The sequence below is a fragment of the Ischnura elegans genome, assembly GCF_921293095.1.
Source record: "Ischnura elegans chromosome 13 unlocalized genomic scaffold, ioIscEleg1.1 SUPER_13_unloc_4, whole genome shotgun sequence".
NCBI lineage: Eukaryota > Metazoa > Arthropoda > Insecta > Odonata > Coenagrionidae > Ischnura > Ischnura elegans.
The window spans coordinates 3,441,330-3,458,690 of record NW_025791660.1 but is presented as its reverse complement, the minus strand read 5'-3'; the positions used below and the strand labels follow the sequence as shown (position 1 = coordinate 3,458,690).

General features: G+C 36.3%; 1 protein-coding gene and 2 long non-coding RNA genes across 3 annotated transcripts; 2 read left to right on the top strand and 1 right to left on the bottom strand.

The window, feature by feature from the left end:
• The first annotated feature begins 1,441 nt into the window (after positions 1-1,441).
• On the top strand, positions 1,442-3,463 carry LOC124173049 (protein ANTAGONIST OF LIKE HETEROCHROMATIN PROTEIN 1-like). Its single transcript, XM_046552570.1, has 4 exons — positions 1,442-1,594; positions 1,705-1,830; positions 1,991-2,170; positions 2,264-3,463. Exons 2-4 carry the CDS (start codon positions 1,737-1,739, stop codon positions 3,178-3,180), a joined length of 1,191 nt encoding a protein of 396 aa, XP_046408526.1. The 5' UTR covers positions 1,442-1,594; positions 1,705-1,736; the 3' UTR covers positions 3,181-3,463.
• A 2,408-nt stretch (positions 3,464-5,871) lies between these two features.
• Positions 5,872-17,033, top strand: LOC124173063. Its single transcript, XR_006868373.1, has 3 exons — positions 5,872-5,989; positions 14,368-14,457; positions 16,926-17,033. It is a non-coding gene; the product is annotated as an uncharacterized LOC124173063 (long non-coding RNA).
• Positions 8,551-11,573, bottom strand: LOC124173059. Its single transcript, XR_006868368.1, has 2 exons — positions 11,237-11,573; positions 8,551-10,839 (listed from the first exon to the last, which is right to left on the bottom strand). It is a non-coding gene; the product is annotated as an uncharacterized LOC124173059 (long non-coding RNA).
• Positions 17,034-17,361: the final 328 nt, after the last annotated feature.

Below are 17,361 nucleotides of genomic sequence, written 5' to 3'. Positions count from 1 at the left end.
AAAATAAGGAAGACTATACGCTAAACTTCATCGCGAAGAAGGAAGACGAAATTCAAAAATGCGGTAGGTTTTTTAAGAATCGAAGATATGCGACATGCAATGCTTTAGGTTATACAACCTGAATATAACCGGTTTATTTCATCCGGTTATAATACTCAGGTACTCATATCACTCAAAATAACCGGTTAACCTTACACCGGTTTTTTTTCTCATAACCACCCATCACTACTTTGTGGGAAACTGTCCGTCGACGTGCCCACGCTCCCTTCCAAGGGGGGTTAGAGAGGGAGGGGGTTGGGGTGGGAAGACGCTCGTGAGAGGGGAGGCAAGAATGTAAGGAGAAAGAGTGGTTCGAATTTGCGGGCCCCGCTCGCAGTAAAAAGGCCGCTTTTGTGAGAAACTGTGTCCGTCGCAGTTCCCACGCTCAGTTCGGTTGGAGTGGGGATGGCGATGAAGGGGGTTGGGGTGGGAAGACGCTCGTGAGAGGGGAGGCAAGAATGTAAGGAGAAGGAGTGGTTCGCATTTGCTGGCCCCGCATGCAGCAAAGAGACCGCTTTTGTGAGAAACTGCGTCGTCGCCGTTCCGACGCTCCGATCCAATGGAGTGGGGATGGCGTGGAAGGGGTTGGGGTGGGAAGATGCTCGTGACCCTGAGTGAGTCATCCCCACGAGGACGGAGAGGGACTTGGTTTCGACAGTGGAGGGGGGAGGTATTCATGAAGAAGGGGTGGGGATAGGCTTCGAATTTGGTGAATTAGTTCACGTATATGGCGCTGGGAACTGTATGAAAAGATTTTTACTATCCAAAAAAAATTCTTTTCGTTAATATTGTGATGCCACTAATTTTGCTCTATTTTTGGAAGTGTGTGGACTTCGAACATATATTGATTGAACTCCCATCTGAAATAATGGTGACGTCCATGGCCAGGGGCGGATCCAAGATTTCTTTCTGATGGGGGGCAGAAGCGAAGTCGTAGGCCTGTGGGAGGGTGAGCTAAGCCGAGGTGGGGGAAATTTGAATTCGCCCGCCATCTAGTGGAATCTTCTGGAAACTCGTCCTGACTATCGCGCTATCGCCCTGCGCGTCAAAGGGTGCTTTCCAATCACCTTGCGCAGATCAGCTCACATCGCAACAGAACGGAACACACTAGCGCAAACTGAAACAGACGATTGGAACGCATCTGCACCGTTGTGTTTACAAATGGCGGACCGTTCGGCGGCAAAAGTTGAATGTTCAAATGAACTGATGCTTCTGACCTGACCTTCGAAACATAAATTATGAACACAATTGGTCGTCTATTTCATTTTGTATTTAATAAATGCATTAATAAGTGTCAATTGAAAGAAAATAATGGAATTATTGCTACTTAATAATCAAATATCGCCATAGAGCTGCGCGTTGGTTCTCTATGTTGTTTTTTGCGCCTTAAACATTTCAGAGCTTCCGTTCACCTGACTTGCTTTCCAGCTGTTTAGTTACTAATAATTTACATCGACGTTTATTGATTACATCGACGAATCATTTCGTTTCCTTCAAGGAGATCGACGTATTCTTTCAACACATTAGAAGAGTAGTAGCTCACCTTGCCCCTTTGGTCAGTCTTCCTGCTTCAAATTATTGATATGTTTTATGTATTTGAATATGTAAATAACTTGGCATGAGCGCGTGCTTGTTTATTAGTATAAACTTTTTTTAATATATCAGAAACTATCGGCAGTGTATTTCCGTCCTCCGTGATGGAGAACCAACTGGTTCTGGATTATGTGATGCAACCCATGTCGAGTAGCAGCAGCAGCAGTGGCGATGAATGGGAAAACATGAGTAGTTCATGTAAGAATAGTAATTAATGATCTTTTATCGATAGCTGCATTATTTAGTAATCGGTTAGCGATCGGCCATTTCCTTATATCCTTGAGTTAATTATAAAAATGTGGATTTAACTGATGCGACCATTCTGAAAGCATTCAAATTCGAAAATTTTAATTTAAAGCTTCCGATGAGAATGAGGGGGAAGCTGACCACGATGCAATTTTCCCCTTGTTCGAGCTGCTTCTACGTGGCAGAAGAAAGGTGCGCGTCCACAATTTCCTTGCCACAGCACACGGCTACGATGATGAGCAGTTCCGTAGTCACTTTCGGCTGAGACGCATAACTGCATATCGTTTGATAGGTGAGCATCAAGACTGCAATTATTGTACAAAGAATATCAGAGCATATTATAGAGCCAAATTCAGTAGTATAAAATAATATTTTCTTCCTTCAGACGACCTTCAAGCAAGTGGATCAATTCCACACCATCCAGATGGCATGGCTAAAATTTCATCGGAGCTAAGTTTCCTCCTGACCCTGTGGTATTTATCTAATACTGAGCCTCTGAGAACCATTGCAGATAGGTTCGATATTTCTATATCTTCTTCATTTAGAGTCATAAGACGTGTTGTGGACTGGCTCAACAGCATTATAAATGACCAAATCAAATGGCCACGAGGAAATCGAATCGCAGCAGTTGAGCAGGGTTTTGAGGACCTGAGGGGCATTCGTGGGTGTATAGGAGCAATTGATGGGACCCATATTGCTATTAAAAAACCCCTGGAAAATGCCATGGATTACTGCAATAGGAAAAAATTTTTTTCTATAATTCTGCAGGGTATTGTGGATAACAACATGAGATTCACAAATGTAGTGTGTGGGGAGCCAGGATCACTCCATGACGCTAGAGTCCTCAGGAGGTCGGAGGTTTTCAGGTTTGCAGAGGAGGAAGTTGAGGAATTGTTTCCTGGCGATAAATTCATCATTGGAGATTCTGCCTACCCTTCCCTGCAATGGCTTGTGCCTCCCTTTAAGGATAATGGTGCTCTTTCTCCCCAACATTTAGAATTTAATTTTCTGCATTCTTCGACAAGAATGGTTGTCGAGAAAGCGTTTGGTCTCCTCAAAGGTCGCTTTCGACGTTTAAAATACTTGGAAATATCAAACATCCAGATGATGACCAAAATAGTTTTAAGCTGCTGTGTGCTGCATAACATATGCCTAGAGGAAGGGGAAGATGAGGATTTTATGATAGATGAGGAAGATGCAGGCATGAATATTGAGGGTCATGCTGATGGTCATGCTGAGGGGATTAATCCTTTGCAGGTGGATAGGAGGATGAACCTTTTCCGGCAAATGTTTCCTCAGTGATTGTATTTTTGGATTTATTATTATTTTGTAAATTTGGATAGTTACGAATCACCTGGGCCAGATGGTATTCCACCAATATTTCTTCAGAATCACTGGCATTTTCACTCACCTTGCTCTTCAACCATTCATTAGATAATGGTCTTTTACCCTCTTACCGGAAATTCAGCCACATTACACCAATATTTAAGACTGGTGATAAAGCTGAAAACTCCGCTTTGCCGGTGGCAAGCCCGGGGCCTGTCTCTCAAGGGACAGAAAGGAGGAGTAACAACCTCATAAGAAAACCTGGGTCCATTTGGCCTGGATGGTAGCACCCTGTAAGGGCCCCTTGCCAGGGTTACTGTGAAGTCTTCAATGGCAGTGAAGGTGGAGAAGATGGACTTCAGTACGGCTGTACTGGCGGAAGAGGCAACCCGACTGACATGGACATTGACAGCATAGACAGCAGTTGGAAGAATGGTGAAGATAAAATCCATTTGATAAGGTCATCAATAAATTTTCTGATTTGAAAAATAAAAAACATTATACATAGAATTAAAAAATATAAAACCAGGATTAAACAGAAAAACAACCAAAAGAGTAATATTTAATGGCAAGATATCACAAAAAATGGTTATGTGATATAAATAATTGTGCCTTCACTTGGGGATATGAATATCTCTCACCTTCTTTGGCTCCATTGGGGAAATAAAATAATACAACTGTGAAACAAAAAAATAAAACTTGACTTTTCCAAATATAACAACTTAATCGTTGCTGTTAAGGCTCCCCTTTTTTGTGAGAAGGTTCTGCAGGAGCCTAATTTTTTCCCTCTCTACCTGCATCCTTTCCCTGTGCCTATCCCTCCTCTCATCTTCCTTTCTTTGCTCATTTAACCTTTTCTCCTCTACCATGGCCTCCCAAATTTCTAATTTTTTCTTTTTCAGTACCATCCTCTCTCTTTGTATCATCATCAATTGTTCATTGATGACCTTCTGCCTGTCATCCTTCTCCTCGCATCTCTTCAAATGATGCAGCCACTGCTGTTCCAGCTGACACCTTGTTCTTGCTGCTTTAGTCCCACTGCCATGGGGAGGTTTCTTTTTCATCACATCCACAACATTCGTCCTGGCTCTTTCACCTCCCTCTGCATTACTGGAAAGCATTTCCTTAGTTAATGCAGAAGTTCCAGGCTCAACAGCAATGTGAGATGAGGGGAGCCTAGGCTCCAATGATGTGAGAGGAACATTTGTGGCCTTAGCAGAGCGGATGGGATTAGCCATCAGAGATGACCCTCCCACATATGAGGAGCATACATTATTCCTATGGCCAAATATCTCCTGAAATTGGTCAAAATACTTAAACCTCATGGGTGCTCTTCCAGAGGCATGAGGTCCCATATTGTCAACACATTTTTTATATCGGGCAAGTAAATTATTGAATTTGTTTCTCGCCTGTGATGCAGTTACCTTTCAAAAATAAAAACAAAAAGGAATGATTGACAGAATTCAACTAGAATTATCATTATTAATGAGTACAAAATGGAAAATTAGATAACCTTGTGGCCAAGGTCACTCATCTGCGCAGACAGATTTTCCCAAAATTTAGGCCTTTTCTTAACAGTATTAAGCTCATCTGATTTTGCTTCATATGCAGTAATTAATGCCAATACGGCAGGCTCTGGCCAATCAAATTCTGTAAAGTAAGGCATAATACACAAATGTTTTGGGCTATGATGCAAATAATTAGGATCAAAATTAGAGCAAAGAGTGTAACACCATTAACACCTACTATCTGTAACTTGACATTCCTGTGCCGTGTCTGCCTTTTCCCCTTCCACATGTGGAAGTGGAGTGAGTGCACTCACTTCTTCTTCAGGAAAGAATAAGATGTTAGTATTTTCTTCGAGGAAAATTTGTTTCCTTCCAAGGAAGCATCCGTGGGTCAATAATTCCCCCATTTCTCCTGTGAGGCTGCAGTGCCGGCAGGTATACTTTACTTCGCATTTCTGGATTGAGATACATATACAACTTATTCACATCACGCAGGTAAAGCCGTAAAAAATGTTAGCACCGTATAATAAATCTGCCGCTTTTAAAGTAATTTTGCAGTAGGTACTGAATTACAATTAAGGGAATGCAAATATAACGTCACTTGAACATTGAAGGATACTTTGTATATAATTCGCTCAGCTTTAAGGATATCCATGTAAGTTAATGAAATAAATCAGCTTAGAATCTAAGCAATATAACAATTTCGTTTAGCTTACATTTTCCATTTCTAACTCTTTTGATGAGGCCAATTACTCGAGAAAATCTCCTCTTGCTGACGCCTTTTGTTCTATTGTTAGCAATGTTATGCTTCATTATTTAATTATGTTTGACGAAAAAAATTTATGCTTCCCAAATTACGAGGTTAATCTTATCTAATACATTAGACCAAAGTATTGTTTATTATTCTCAAATGATCATCATATTTATGTTTGAGATGGTGGAATTCATTTTCCGTCAGCAAAATATCTTCCCGCCATCATAATTTTCGTCTGCTAGCGCAGACGAACAACGGTGCAGGATGTGTTTCCATCTGTTTAGCGCAGATGACGTCACAGGTGCGATTGGAACACGCTCTGAGCTAAACAGTTTCAAACAGATCAGCGCAGATACGTGATTGGAAAGCACCCAAAATTAGTTTATTCCCTGCTCATCGCTCGCGTTGTCATCTTCGAAAGAGCCGTCTTCTTCTGAAGTTTTAATAGCATTCTTATCGCTGAGCTCCGTATTCTTATCTTCCACCGCAATCAGGGCTTGTGGGAGTGCGCATTCCAACCTGAGTAAGTTCAAGTAATCATATGTATGTTACTGTTTTGATGGAGTGAAGTTTTAATCAGAGGTCATATAACAAAGTTTTTGGCGCCACTATTACTGCTCCAGGAAATTTAGAATGATTGTGCTCTGCCCGGGTACTCGCTCCAAATGATTTTTTGTCCGCAATGGGAGAAGTTGCTTTTTGTTTGCTAATTTATCTCTTTTTTTCATTTATGTTTGATTGTGTTATAGCTTCGTGTGCATTTACTGCGTACTTGATTTCACCTTTGAATTCTATCTTGTGCATGAATACTTACATAGCAAGGGCCTGAGTCTACGAAATGTGTAACGTGTGCTTCTGTTTTATTAAAGCCAGATGGATCAGGTAATGTCATTTGATACATTACTCACAATTTCTTCGGCTAGATCATTCCTTTTGTAGTTTCCTAATCATTGGAAATACGCCACAATTATTTTTATTAACTATTTGAATGTTCATGATTCATGTGATATTTAGTTGTACATAGTAATGGCGAAGGCCTGAGTTCTGCGTTAATGAATATCAGAAGTGAAATGGTTAATTTTCAATAGTGGGTAGCCGTAAGTACTTATTGGTGGATATGGTGCTTTAATAGAATTCAAAGGCTCGAAATGAATAACGCATGTCACTATTACTTTTCGGTGTCGATATATGTTGGTGTTAGCTATTTGCCGGCTTTTTTGTAATGCATACTTTAATGCCTTGGTTTAATTTCTATGTAGTGTTGTACCAGCGAGGGATAACATCCGTGTCTATATATGTAGTTGCATTTGTTTATCAACACGGCGTCACCTTATTTTGTCAATCGAGCTTGTTTCTACTCTTCAGCGAGAGCAATGTTTTTGCTAGAGTACTAATTAAAAATTTCCTAGAGTGCAAATTAGTAGTTTTTAGGAATTACTCAGAACACTACTAAGTAACACTTTACTGGAGTTTGGTCATGTGGGTATGGCGTTAATACTGAGGTGCGTGTTTTGCTCTTTTCTCGTGCAATTATTGTGATCTCTAGCATACTCAAGACAACTATTTGTTTCGTACGCTAGTATAACCCTTAAAGTTTTGTTCGTGATGATGTATTATCAGCTATTCATTCGTATTTCAATGACGAAATAATGAAAATTGTTTACGTTAGTCTCATAATATCTAAGAAGTTTGATATAATATTTAGCAGGATAAACATCCTGACGATTCTATATGCACTACTTTTCCTACGACATCAAAGGATTGTTGCATTTAAAATTAGTCGTCGTCTGATAAGGGCTCTTTACACGGTGCATTCCCCAATGAAAATTTTGTATACAATTGTATACAAAATGTATTAATTGTATACAAATTTGGCTTTACACAATTGTATAAAAATGTGTACAATTGTATAAAATGTATACAATTGTATACATTTTACACAATTGTATACATTTTACACAATTGTATACATTTTATACAATTGTATACATTTTTATACAATTGTGTAAAGCCAAATTTGTATACAATGTACACATTTTGTATACAATTGTATACAGTTTTATACAGGAAATCCTGTATACAATTGTATACATTTTTATACAATTGTGTAAAGCCAAATTTGTATAAAATTTACACATTTTGTATACAATTGTATACAGTTTTATACAGGACATCTTGTATACAATTGTATACATTTTTATACAATTGTGTAAAGCCAAATTTGTATAAAATTTACACATTTTGTATACAATTGTATACAGTTTTATACAGGACATCCTGTATATAATTGTATACATTTTTATACGATTGTGTAAAGCCAAATTTGTATACAGCCCTAACAACACATGGGCATCCAACAATGTCCGACGAATATCCAATGCGGACGTTGCGGATGGGCCAAGGATATCCGATGAAAATCCCGCGATTTCCCTCGGACGTCTGTCGGATATCCATAAGTCCCAAAATCCAATATCCATAGGACGTCCCCTTCCAGATATTAATACCATTTTTGCATATTGTTACAAGAATATACACCAAAATGATTCCTTCACATGATAGACAACCTTATCAAGGTGGAAGGATTCTTCATTCAAAAGTTTCATGGGTGTCTGCTTAGTAACCATTGATGAATGATTACCCTGGCGAAAATGTGACCTTTTTCAGATTGTTTAAGAACGCACCATGGAGGTGATCATGAACAGCGAAGAACACTCAAAGAACACTATCCCAGTGTGTCCTCGAGCGGAAATGTGTACGCCTTGGAGTGTTCACAAACACTCTACATAGCGTTTAGCTATGTTTACGACTGTTTGTCAATGTTTCCAAGCGTTCATGAACGCCCTGTGAGTTACCATCTTCATCGTTTCGCAGCATTTACTTACATTTGAGAACACCCTGTCTAGGCTATCGAGAGTGTTCCTGTGCGTAATGTAACATGCTAATGTGTTTTGCATAGTTATTGAATGCTATGGGAACACCCTCCGGTGGGTTTATGAACTCTTGTAGTGAATAAATTTAATAAAGAAAAAATCAGTGAGATTCAGGTCTTACAGGGTCTACAAAGGAAATGAAAACCAGATACAGTTTGCTGTAATGATAAAACAATTATATTTAACTATATATTACACACTTATTTACAACAACACCACACAATCACATGAGTACTTTAGAAACTGAATTCATCATGCATAACAAAGAGACCAGGCCCAGGTGGTATTCCACCTTTTGTGCTTAAATATTGTCAAGAGATTTTAGCATATCCTCCCTCACTCAGTCTAACCATCCAACCTAAGAAGTATTTATATAGTCCCAACCCATAAATCAGGTGATAAGACTCACACCACTAATTACAGACCTATTTTAATCCAGTCATTTGTTGTTAAGATCTTGAGAGAGAGTCTTGCACTTAAGCCTAATATCCTCTCCTACAAAGATATAGCTATACCAGAGCACCATGGTTTTCATGAAGAAAGTTCTTCAACTACGAATCTCGTGGTCATGCAATACTACATTCTAAAACCCTTCAGTGAAGGGCATCAAGGTGATGTAATATATACTCATTCTCAGAAAACATTTGATACTGTCATCACTTACCACTTGCTTTGTAAGTTGACATGTTATGGCATTGATGGTAATCTTTTAAAATTATCATTAACTGTCTTAATGGTAGAACCCAGGTGGTCAAGATTAAATCCTTCCTCTCTAGTGTAATGAATGTGACATCTTGTGTTCCTTAAGTGTCCCACCTGGATTGTTATTACATTTATTTATTAATGATGTTAAGCAGAAGAAAAAACCAAATGCGGGTCTATCAAATGCTGATGATTAAAAATTATATTGCAGGATTAAATAATTAGATGACTGTTTATGTTTACAGAGCAGTTGAAATAATCTATTTTGCCGGTGTTCAAGTACCTACTTCTATGAGAATTAATTTAAAGAAATGTGTACCAGTCACATATCATCACTTTAAAGTCCGATTACATTTAATTGCAACATAAACAATGGATACCTTGAGAGAACCACCAAAATTCTAGACTAGGGAGTTATCTTTACAGCCAATTTAAATTTTAACTATCATGCGGATGTGATAGCCCCAATGAAAATTTTGCATATGATCTGTACACAATGTACACAGGATTTCCCGCACACAATTGAGTACAAATTGCATAAATAATGTGTACATTGCACAAAAAATTTGGCATCAAACAACTTGTGTAGATTGTACGCAATTTGCACTGTTTCATATATTGCATAAAAAGAGTACAACCTACACACAATGTGTAAAGCCAAATTTTTGTACATATAAACATTATTTCTACAATTTTCATTGGAGATATCACAAAAAACAATGAATAAATATCCAATAGAAGTATAACACAATTACTGGCAGTTTATTCCCCTTAACATTCAATCTCTCAAGCTTTTTTACATGAGAGGCAACACAGACCTTAAAATAAGACTAATAGGGGCATAATGACTGTCAAAATTAGTGGGCCAGAACCGGCAGGGAATCATTTAATTTAATGCATATCATTACATGTCGAGTAGATATAATAATATGATCAGATAATGAGAAAATAATAACGTAACGTAAACATGGAATACTCCAACACAGAGTAGAATTTCTATCAATGCACAATATTACGCGTTTGAAAATGATTTCAGACATTTCTCTTTCCTAATGCTCTGAATAGTCTGAGGAATAACTGCAGGCACTCTCTCAAAATGATACATGCAAGTTTTCACTTGAGGTACCGTCACAAACGTCACATTCAATATTATTACCAGGGGAGAGCGAAGCAAAAGACTTATTTTCCACTTTGATTGGAGAAGTTGCAATTATTCAAGAAAAGCCACTTTTTTGCTCATGTTTGCTCCCATACTTCATTCAAGTTTGTACCTCCTTTTCTACAGAAGTGGGAACCTCACTTGTATTAAGGCCTGTTCACAAAGCACATTAACCTGTACAAGTGAATGTCTGTTTGCGTGAATGGACCAGAAGAGAACGTGTACGAATGCAAGAACCAAATTAGAAGAGATTATATTTCTGCTCATGCATTCACACAAGTTGGGTGCCTATAACATGGTGCATTTTCGTGTAAATTGATGCATTCATACATTTAGACAATGACTCCTACGAGTTACTGTACAGTGTAAACATGCCTTCAGGAAGAATGTGGATCAATAGATACGAATTATCTTCATCAACCTCCTCGTTACCATTTCCGGGGATTACATGGTACATTTGCACCTCCTTGGGCTCTTCATGCTCATGGAATGTTCTGATCCCGGCATTCACACTGTTGTTTTTATCCTCGAAGGGCCTCACGTCATTTTCCAGAAGATGTATTTTTCTGCATCCTCTTCTAACTGTAAGGCATTAGCGAATATTTCACTAAAGACACAAATCAATACCTAAATGATAATGATCGGAGAGTTAATTGATGGCTATGTCCTGAACTGCTCATTAATTACTATAATTCTTCGACATATTCTCAATAGTTATTCATTTGTAAGAAAAACACTTCATATACGAGTTCATTGAGAAGGAGAATAATACTTTAATGCCATAAAGAACAGGTTAAAAATGTATTTTACGGCGAGAACTGATATTTAAACTTAATCGGTCTGAATGGATCGTATTTTTATCACGCAAAGATCATGCAAAATATTAATTACACTGAGAAATAAATTAGTCCTGAAAGGCTCAATACACACAAGTTCGGTGGTTTACTATCGAATAGAGAAAAATTTTCCGTTTACTTACATTTAAATGGTCAGTAAATAGTGGATGGGTCAATGCTGGCAAAGGCATCTTCCTCAAATCCCTTCGTACTCCTAAGAGCCACTTCTTGCCAGTCTCCACAGCGAAAAAGGGATCATTTTCCTCTTCCATGGCGTACGTCAACGTAAATTTGCTTGTAAAATAATAATTTACAGCACAGCAAAATTCACAAAGTCAAAAATACAGTACCTACAAATGAATACCAAACTTTCGTGCTTTAGTTGCGATGGCTGTGGCGTAGGCTGTGGGCGCTGTAAGTCACATGTTATATAAGATGGCCGCCGGTCGTTAAGGCGCAAGCGGCGCAAGTTTCGAAATACGATTTTTAATCCGTATTTTTAGATAAGTACGTAATATAATGGTTTCAACGAAAAAGTTAATAAATGTCACTGTGGAGGAAATTTGTGAATGCTATAATCACCAATTCCAAACTATAGGTGCTTGTATTCGACAGGAAACCCATATTAATAATGAGCGAAAACCAAAACTTGCAGGAAAAACTCCGAATGCCAATTCGAATAATTTTTGCATTCAGAGTTGCTATTTGTATTCAGTTAGTTTTCATCAATGGATATGGTTTATCTGCATTGGTATTGTGCAAATCTGAATGCAATAATTATTAAATACTCACATATTTCCTCGCTGATATTTTAATTTCCTAAAGCTAAAATTATTTCAAAGTAAGCATTGCCACTTAATAACACTTTAATTTATACCAAGCTTCCAGTTTCATTGTTATAAAGAAAGTTAATGGTTTTTTATACAGCTTGGACTCCGGGAGGAAATTATAAACTATTCAACAAAACAAAATTTTGGACATTTTTACCGCTTCTACAGTTTCAGAACAACAAATTAACGCTATTTTGAAGTTTTATATTGTCTAAAACAATTAATTAAGTTTAAACAAGTTAGCAACAATGCTAATAAAATTTATGAGCATTAACGATTTCTACATACTGTACGGGTTAAACAACAACAAATTATGAACTTATTACTCTCTACATTGTTTATTTAAAAAATATAAAGTTTAAACAAAGTTAGCAACTTTTAAAAACTTAACAATTTCCGCATGTAGTACGGTTGAGAAGAGTTGGCTGAACAATATACCCTTACTCTTTGTTGATTATAGCAATTACTAAAATTTAAACAAATTTAGCAACTTTTACAAAAACTATTATTATGTAATGAAGAATTCCCACATTTTATACGGTTGAAAAACGTGGAATGAATGATAAAATCTTACTCTATTATGTTTATAACGATTACTAATGTTTAAACAAAGTTAGCTTCAATTTTACAAACATTTTCAAAATCTTACAATTTCTTTAATTTAATTAGGTTAACCAACAACAAAAGAATGGTTTAGTGGATCTCTAAATTTTTATAACAATTTCTTAAGTTAAAAAATAATTAGCAACAATTTTAACACCGTTTTAAAAAGTAACAATGTGTTACGGTGTAAAGAATAGAATCTGAGCGTAGTTGTGGTGCTCTAACTCCCAAACCCTGATATATACACATTGATGCACACATACCTTTACATTGTATAAAAATGTATAAAATGTACAAATTTTATACAGCCTACACAACTATGTATAAATTTTCATAAAATGTATAAAATTTATACAATGTACACATTTTATACAGCTTTATACAAATTCATACAAAATGTGCACATTGTACACATTCTGTATAAAATTGTATACATTGTATACAATTTACACATTTTATACATTCTATACAACTGTATACAATTGTATACAAAATGTGTACATTGTATACATCCTGTATAGAAATTGTATACAAAATTTTCGTTGGGGTTAACACGTACGGGTTTATGTTAGTAATGAATAATTGAAATTGGTAGTACGTAGTTCAATACGTTAATCAACCATAACTCATACAGGAGTTTATTAATTGTTTTTAAAATGTCTCGCTGGGAATAGTTACGAAATCTGTTTTTTGTGTGTAGCTGCCGGTAAGTAGTCACAAAGTTAGTTCGAGGCATGTGAAATAAGTAATGGGACAAAGAATTCCTTTTAGATTGCTCGTTTGTGTAACCCATGTAAGGAGTGTTTCTGTTATTTGCTTGTGCATGAACTTAAAGGCTTCCAGGAGTGGTGAACAAACATTCTTGCCATTGATTAGATATTTTGTGTTGAGTCATTAATCTTCTCCTTGAGGGCTACTGTTATTGGACTTCAATGACGAATATGATCGTATTTGGTGGGTTGTTTTGATGTGGTAAGGATCTATCTGCTGAAGTTCCAACGTATTCAGTTGATGTTTCTCAGTTCTGTCTAGTTAATATTTGACAGCTGTTCAACTTTATGGTTTCCAACAAATGGATTGCGGATATTTTATGTTTGTATTTGGGAAGGAAGTGCTTTTATGATTGTTACTGTTTCCCTCGGTACATTTTATCTCTTGGTGAACCATGTTTCCTCCATAATATATAATCTTTTGGTTTTAAACACCTACGCGTAATTAACGCTGGAAGTCTGGATTTTTATATTTTATGATTGTATTACGTTTGTTATACTTATGCCACTGGTGCTATTTAGTCGTGCCATCATTTCAGAATGTTTTTGCCAACTATTTCAATCGATTTTCTCCAGTATTAAGACAGTAGTGTAGTTTTATTGTACCGTGTGCTACAATGATTTATTGATGGGGTAAAAGTTTTAGTATCATAATGAAAATATAGGACTTCATAAGTAGGCAATCGTGTGTATCATCAATCTGCTATTATTTCATGTTGGCAATTTTGTCTCCTCTGTGATAATATGGAAACGCTATAAATTTTGTCTTCCATATTGGGCCGTAATTAACTTAGATTCGAGAAATGGCATTATCTCTTTCCAACGGTGTGAGTATAACCAATTTTTGATCATAGCTGCACACAAGTTAAATTCGTTCCATAAAGATCCAAACCTTTTTGTGCCTTGATGAAATTGTACTTTATGGTTTAATTCAACGTTACAATTTGTCCTACCATTGGACGAGAGCACATTACTCAGACGTATCTGAAATTGATATGAGGCGAGATACTACCTTTGTGCATGTTTTTTGATACACCATTTGATTACTATATGGCCTTCCTTCCTTTTAAGGATTCTGTCCTGGTGATTGAGCTGTGGCTATCTAGCCATCCCATTCTGCTTTAACTTAGCTTCCCTGAACTGAACCTCCACAATCTCCAAGTGAGTATCCTTATCAATTTCTTATGAATTTGTTTTTTTTGTGTCAGTGTATGCATTAGGTTTTTTTTCGCCTTAGTTTCTATGTAGAAGTAGAACGCCTTACCTACTTGGTGCCCTTAACGTTTGATGGGGGAAATGTTGCAGTATGTTGATGTTGCCTTGTGAATGTTTTGGTGTCAATTGCTTCTTTTTTCTCTCTCTTGGTGATGTTAACTGATTTATTAATGAGAATAAATGCAGCCAGAATCTAATTTTACTATACACATGTAAAAAGCATGTTATTGCTGTCACTTATCAGAGTGGAAGGTTGGAAGTTAGTACATATATAGTTTTAATTGTGTTCTCTCGTATTATGTGGCTTGTGACTGGCAGTTGAGGATCTCATTGGAAATTTTTTGTCATCTGTATATCAGCCATTCAAGTATGTGATGCAAAATTCGAAGCCACCTGTAAGAAGTTTGATGTAGATATTTTGTCACAACCAAACCAGTTACAATTAAATTCATTCGTTGGATGGGAAAGCGGTAGACGTTTATTAAATTTTTTACAGTGGTTGAGGATTAATGATTTACATCAGTTGTTATTTAGTTTTTAAGTAATTGAATAGTAAAGTATTCTTTACCTCCCTTTTAAATGATGGTTGGAATTCTGGCTTGGAGTTCGTATGCCAAATTGTTTGCTAACACTTTGATTTAATTTTTATATTGTAATAATGGCTATGGATAAAAATGGTTAAAACAAATGCATACATGGAGGCAAGAGAGATTGCTACAATGTCTTTTATGGTAGGGACATCAAAAATATGAAAATAATTCCATTGTTCACAAATGCTAAAGTTGAGGCAAGAACTGTATATGTACTTAGTTTGAACAGATTCAATTTATGTTTGTGATCATTGTAGTGCAATATCGCAATTTCCATCAATTAGATGTTATTGAATTAACTAAGTTTTATATGATTGTCAATATTTAGTCTTTAATCCAATTATTTTGAATTTGAAGGTATCAATCATTTCTTAAATTCTTTGGTTAGTTATGTAGAAATAAAAAATTTCAGTATTATTGAAGCCAAAGATATCAGTCATTCCATACTCTACAAGGGTTCATATTAAAATTCCATTACTAATGGATTATTAGTGCTATAAAATTCTGTTCCTTAAATACTTAAATGTAAGTGCTGTGCTGCAATTTTCACTATTGAGATATGACATTTAATATACCAGAATACTTGTTAGATTTTCAGGGGCTTGTGGTTTTATTTGTGTGTAAGGAAGCGTGTTCAGAGTCTAAGTATGTCATTTAGTGTTATATGTGAGTTAAAAATCTGTTGTTATAAGTATAAAAAAATATTTTCTCAGTTTTTTTTAAATACTAAGGTGAGTATTTCACTGTTTTGTACTGGAATTAATGTGATCTTCTGCATGCATACACAACTGTTTGTTTCGTACAATAGGATAGCGTATTGGCAATTTATTATCAGCCGTTCCTGTGTGTTAGTGGTTATATAAAAAGCATTTTTTTGGGAAATGATTCCTTTTATGTCTACTTTGATCTTCGTCTTGAGCTGAGATTTATATTTTATATATACCATGGGCGTCACTTTTGCCCGTAATGTATCATCCTGTGGTTTGTAGAACTTCAGCATAGTTAATGTTGGAAGGTAATAATAGTATTTAATGGTCCTACTTACAGTGTTTCTCTGAATATAGTCCCCCCCTAGTTTTGAGGCTTGAGTTTCAGGAAAAAATGAAAAAAAAGGGTTTGAATATAGTCCCCTCTTTACTTTTACCATGGGTATTTTTGGAAAAGAAGAGGAGACTATATTCAGACAAATATGGTATATTACTTTGCCGTTGTGCTATTTAGTCATGTCTTCATTTCAGTTTGTTTTTAATTGAGGATTTTAATGATTTTGGCTAGTTTTATGTCAGTACTTTGGTTTACATGTAACATGTGCTATGATGACTTCTTGATGGGTTGAAAGTTTTCGTATTATAATGAAATATTAGCACATCACGAGTAGGTTGTCATATGTACCATAAATCAGCTATCATTTTCTGTTGGCATATTTGGCTCTTCTGTGATGACATGAAAATGTTTTAAATATACTAGCCAATATTGGTCTGTGGTTTGCTGTAAGTGTTCTGTGTAGATTCAAAATAAGGTATTATCTGTTGCCTGTGGTGTTACCCATTTTGGATTAGGGTGGAATCGCTGAAATGAAATTTTTTTGGTCATAATCCTAACGTTATTCCTTACAATTATTACTGCAATGACTATTTGTCTGCCCTGATGACATTGCTATCTAGATTTCATCTTAATTTTCCAATTTATCTTGCCATAGGATGACAACATATTACACAGTAGTAGCTGTAATCAGTTTTTGTATGGTGAGGAAAGGTACTGCCAATGTGTTTGTTTTGATATACTCTGTTGTATTAATTCACCGTTGCTTTCTTTCCTTTTCAGGATTCTGTCGTGGTGATTGAGCTGTGGTTATGTAGCCATCCCATTTAACTTAGGATTGACTTTGATTAACCCATTGACTTAGCTTCCCTGCACAGAGCCTCCACAATCTCCAAGTGAGTATCATTATCAATTTATTATATGGTTTTTGTGTTATAAGTTAAGGAACTGCTTATTAGCACTCCGTATTTGTCTTGGTTTTTATTTAAATGGTAAGTCTTACCAGATCGGTGCCAATTATGTTCCTTTGGGGTAAATGTTAAAGAATAATAATGATGACTCGTTCATTTTTTAGTGTGGATGGCTTCTATTCTAACTCTCTCTTGGCCAAATTCATTGCAATGGGAAAAAATTCATCCAAAATCTAGATTATTTAAATGCCACCATCATATTGTGGCTTTGACCAATAGCAGTGGCAGGTTGGAAGTCTAATGCAATG

What these genes read in the sequence shown, in the direction of transcription:
- LOC124173049 (XM_046552570.1), top strand. Translation starts at nt 1,737, where the DNA reads ATGGAGAACCAACTGGTTCTGGATTATGTGATGCAACCCATGTCGAGT. An exon ending in GGAAAACATGAGTAGTTCAT is followed by an intron (nt 1,831 to 1,990) that starts GTAAGAATAGTA and finishes TTTAATTTAAAG; the next exon opens with CTTCCGATGAGAATGAGGGG. An exon ending in AACTGCATATCGTTTGATAG is followed by an intron (nt 2,171 to 2,263) that starts GTGAGCATCAAG and finishes TTCTTCCTTCAG; the next exon opens with ACGACCTTCAAGCAAGTGGA.